The 3,712-nt window shown below is 29.1% G+C and overlaps 1 protein-coding gene across 1 annotated transcript; it reads right to left on the minus strand.

Moving 5' to 3' along the window:
- Window positions 1-1,507: 1,507 nt before the first annotated feature.
- On the minus strand, window positions 1,508-3,420 carry LOC103500192 (F-box protein At2g39490-like). The gene is made up of 3 exons (XM_008463414.3): window positions 2,593-3,420; window positions 2,056-2,205; window positions 1,508-1,920 (listed from the first exon to the last, which is right to left on the minus strand). The coding sequence occupies exons 1-3, from the start codon at window positions 3,385-3,387 to the stop codon at window positions 1,654-1,656; spliced, it is 1,212 nt and encodes a 403-aa protein (XP_008461636.2). The 5' UTR covers window positions 3,388-3,420; the 3' UTR covers window positions 1,508-1,653.
- Between the last annotated feature and the right edge of the window lie 292 nt (window positions 3,421-3,712).

The raw sequence follows: 3,712 nt of genomic DNA on the forward strand, positions 1-3,712 counted from the left end.
CATAAAAACAAATCCATTTACATCATCACCTATGTATTTTTAAATTGTTAACAATTTTCCAATGGATAGCTTGGCTTAAATAAAACCCTCCAAATATTATTTATATTTTACCTCATACTCCAATATATTATTTTTCTTAAACAAAAGAAAAAGACTGTTGTGACGATGATTTATAATAAAAAAAATTACATCTTTTTTTTTTCCATTAGTTTAATTTCCATCCTTGAATGTTATTGTAAAATTAGTTTTGAAATGTTTATAAATCATTAACCATAAAATGAAAATTTTAAGTTCTGTATTAGGTTGCTCATTAACTATAGATATGTTGTATTGAAAATAAATATTTAGGTTTGGAATGAAAAGTAAAGATGTAAATTATTGAAATCCACTATGTAAAAAATTAATAAAATATACAATCAATGAATTTTAGTTATTATAACCACAAACTCGTCGACACTATTTTTAATTTCTACTCTTTTAACTCTTTAACCAAGTAATTCCTTTTTATGGTTATTTTAGATAGCATGATGAATTGATAATGAAATTTAAGTAGACTCCATCAATTTGAATACGAAAATAAAAAATATAAAGAAAAAAAATAGTATATTTATATTATATAATATGATTTAGAGGAAATACGGAGGTGACATTAATATATATATATAATTTTGTCACGCAACTATTGGCAAGGCTCACAAGAGTCACTAAGTTATATTTTAACGAACTTTATTAAAATCAATTATATCATCGACCAATATTCTTGGTCACTAAATCCTAAAAATAATGTTCAACTTTAAGGAAAAGAAAAATATTTTGAAACCATATTAAAAATTTTAAATTATTGTTATTATTTATTTTAAGAGCTCAAATAGAAAATAATACCAAAACTTATTAGTAAAATGTGTTTTTATTATTTAAATGTTATATTGTTTTGGAAGACTTTGAGTGTTATTAAATTCTTATTCTTTTTTTTCTTCCAAATTTTATAATATTTGTGTGATTGATCATAGATTTAGACAATCATAGAACTAGTATAAGATAAGTAAAAATCAAATATGTAATTGAAGTTTAAAATATGCTAATCGTATTGTAGAAATTTTCTAATAAAAAAATATTTGGTTTGGAAATCAGTGAGTAACAAGTTAGTAAAATTAGCGATAAATGTATTTGGAGAGACAAAGTTTGATTCAAGTCATATTATCTTAGAATATCTACGTGACTCAATCATTTAGAAAATTAGTTCATAAGTAGATGAAAATAAATAGATTTTTCATTATCTTAAATGCAATAGGTTACCGGTGTCAATTACAAACACTAAAAGGAAAAAAAAAAATAGTTTTAAGAACTAATTAGTTTACAACCCAAAGACCAATTTGTAACTTCACCTACCAAAATGAGTTTTTGAAACCCAAATATGACAAATATCCATGTTTTTACAAAATCTCTATTCTTAATATGTTTTTTTTTTTAAACATCGAATTCGAAACTATCAACATTTATAGTTCAATTGTAGAACATGTGGAGGCACATACCCAACCACTGTAATAATATAGTTCCTATTAATAGTGAAACTAGTATGCATCAAAACATTATTGCGGGTCCTAAAAAAAACATAATCTCTTCAAACACGTCCATCTAAAACTTTAGTATCTCCTAATATAATTTTATATGAGAATGTTTAGGAAATGATTTGATCTTTTCTGACCATATTTTACCTACTTTTAAGTTAGTTTCGTCTTTTAACTTTAGTTGCAATGGAGAAACTTCGATAGAATTCATAAAGAAATTTTCAATTTTTAGCTTCTCTCCTGATGATGATCCATTCTCTTGGCTTGTAAATCCTTTCGAGATTACAACTTCGAGCTGCTCGAGTCGAACTTTCTTGTCTGTGCTTGAAATGTGGTAACTTTCAGGATCAAACTACACAGTCAAAAAAATTTACGTACAATATTAGTTACTTAATTATAGGTTGTATTCAACTTGAAAAGTCATTTTAAGTATATAAAGACTTTTGAAAAACGTTTAACAAAGTACTGTAACAGTTTAACAAAGTACCGTAACAAAGAGACGTTCCAGAGTAGGACACAATTTGAGGAAAGCAATCAATGGATTGGCATTGAAGTTTTCTTTCAAATCATCGATCCACCACAGCTCTTTCAACTTATAAAATTGGAAGTTCCAAGAAAGAGAAGGAAATATCAAAGCCTGTAATAACAACTAGGAATGAGCATGATAGACCAAAAAACCGATCCGATAAAAAAAATCAACCGAACCAACGTTAGTCGATCGAAGAGGAAGAGGTTCGGTCGATGTCGGCTTGGAAAAAATCCAAACCGACAAATTTAATTAAACAAACTTATGAAGAGTAAAACCGATTAACTATTATTCATTGACGATCGAAGTCGGTTTAAACATTTACTAGACCAACCTTAGTTATTTTAGTGATAGTTTGGTCCAAAAACTACTCTGACTGAATTACCTTACACGTGCTAAGAATATCTTTCGCAGCTTAAACAAACTCTAACAGATAAAAAGAAGAAAAAAAAGAAAAGAACAAACACTAGTTGAGGTGCAAAATAAACTAAGAAATACCTCAAAAGTCCATTTACATATGGTGAGTGTTTCGGCATTCTTTACTGTCAACAAAATTGGATCAAACTCATTACTCTTATACATGTATCCAGGACCTTGTCTGCAGTCAAGCATCACATCTTCCATGTTAAAATGATAATCAAGTCGAATGCGAGGAAACGACCCTCTATATCGAAACGACCGGAGTTTCGAGGTTCCAATGTGAAGAAACTCCAACTGTAAACAATCTAAGATGCTCAAGCTTTGCAGCTTTGAACTAGAAATGATTGAAAATGATTGCAATCCATTGCATTCGATGAGTTTTAAACTTTCAAGGGAATAAATACTTGACACCAACGACGAAACCGCCTCGGTTGTGAGACGGCTTACCGATTTAAGACAGAGAGTTTTGACAAAGAAAGTCGAATGAGAAAGCTGGTGGTGATCATAATTCAGATTCAATTTCCAATCAAAATCACTTGGAACTTCATGTTTATGAGAAGAGAAATGTAAGTGAAGTTTTTGATTTGACAAAACAGAGAGAAACAGAGCTTCGCCATTGTCAAACTGATATTGAAGCTTTTTGAAATAATTCAATGGATTGAAGTGATTGAAGTGATGAATAAGGAAGTTTGTAGCTGCATTTGGAAGATTTTCAAGAGCCCCATTTTGGACTGAGATCATATTCCAAAGATTTCTCCACCTTTTCGAAAGGAAAGTGGTTTGAAGAACTGATTCAAAGGGTAAAAAAGATGAAATTTTGTAAAGAATTTCATCAGGTAAATTGCTTATCAAATCATTCTCATTTGGATCCATCAAAAACCTTTGTTTCTAAGTTTGGAGAATTTTAAGGCTTTTTTGTGAAGTTGGGATTGAGACTATGGCTTTTAAAGAGGTTCACAAATTGTCTATGTTTTTGGAGTTAAAAATCTGTCGGTGAGGACTTTTTTTAATAACAAACTTGAAGCAGGAGGTTGACCCTATGACTTTCAAATAAGATAATAGATGAAGACTTATGAACATCTTTTTTTTTTTTTTTTTTTTTGCTTAGTTCGAGGAAATGATTCAAACATTTGATTTATAATGTTATATAACGAAATTACACCGAAGATAATGGAAAGGGTATTGCAAACACAAACAT

This window comes from Cucumis melo, chromosome 10 (assembly GCF_025177605.1).
Source record: "Cucumis melo cultivar AY chromosome 10, USDA_Cmelo_AY_1.0, whole genome shotgun sequence".
NCBI classification, from domain to species: domain Eukaryota; kingdom Viridiplantae; phylum Streptophyta; class Magnoliopsida; order Cucurbitales; family Cucurbitaceae; genus Cucumis; species Cucumis melo.

Bases quoted from the DNA above. Each gene is read 5' to 3' on its own strand.
- LOC103500192 (XM_008463414.3), bottom strand. From the start codon at position 3,387: ATGGATCCAAATGAGAATGATTTGATAAGCAATTTACCTGATGAAATT. The intron at 2,206-2,592 runs GTATTTCTTAGT...TTGTTATTACAG, and splicing joins TATGTAAATGGACTTTTGAG to GCTTTGATATTTCCTTCTCT. The intron at 1,921-2,055 runs GTACTTTGTTAA...TTGACTGTGTAG, and splicing joins TGGAACGTCTCTTTGTTACG to TTTGATCCTGAAAGTTACCA.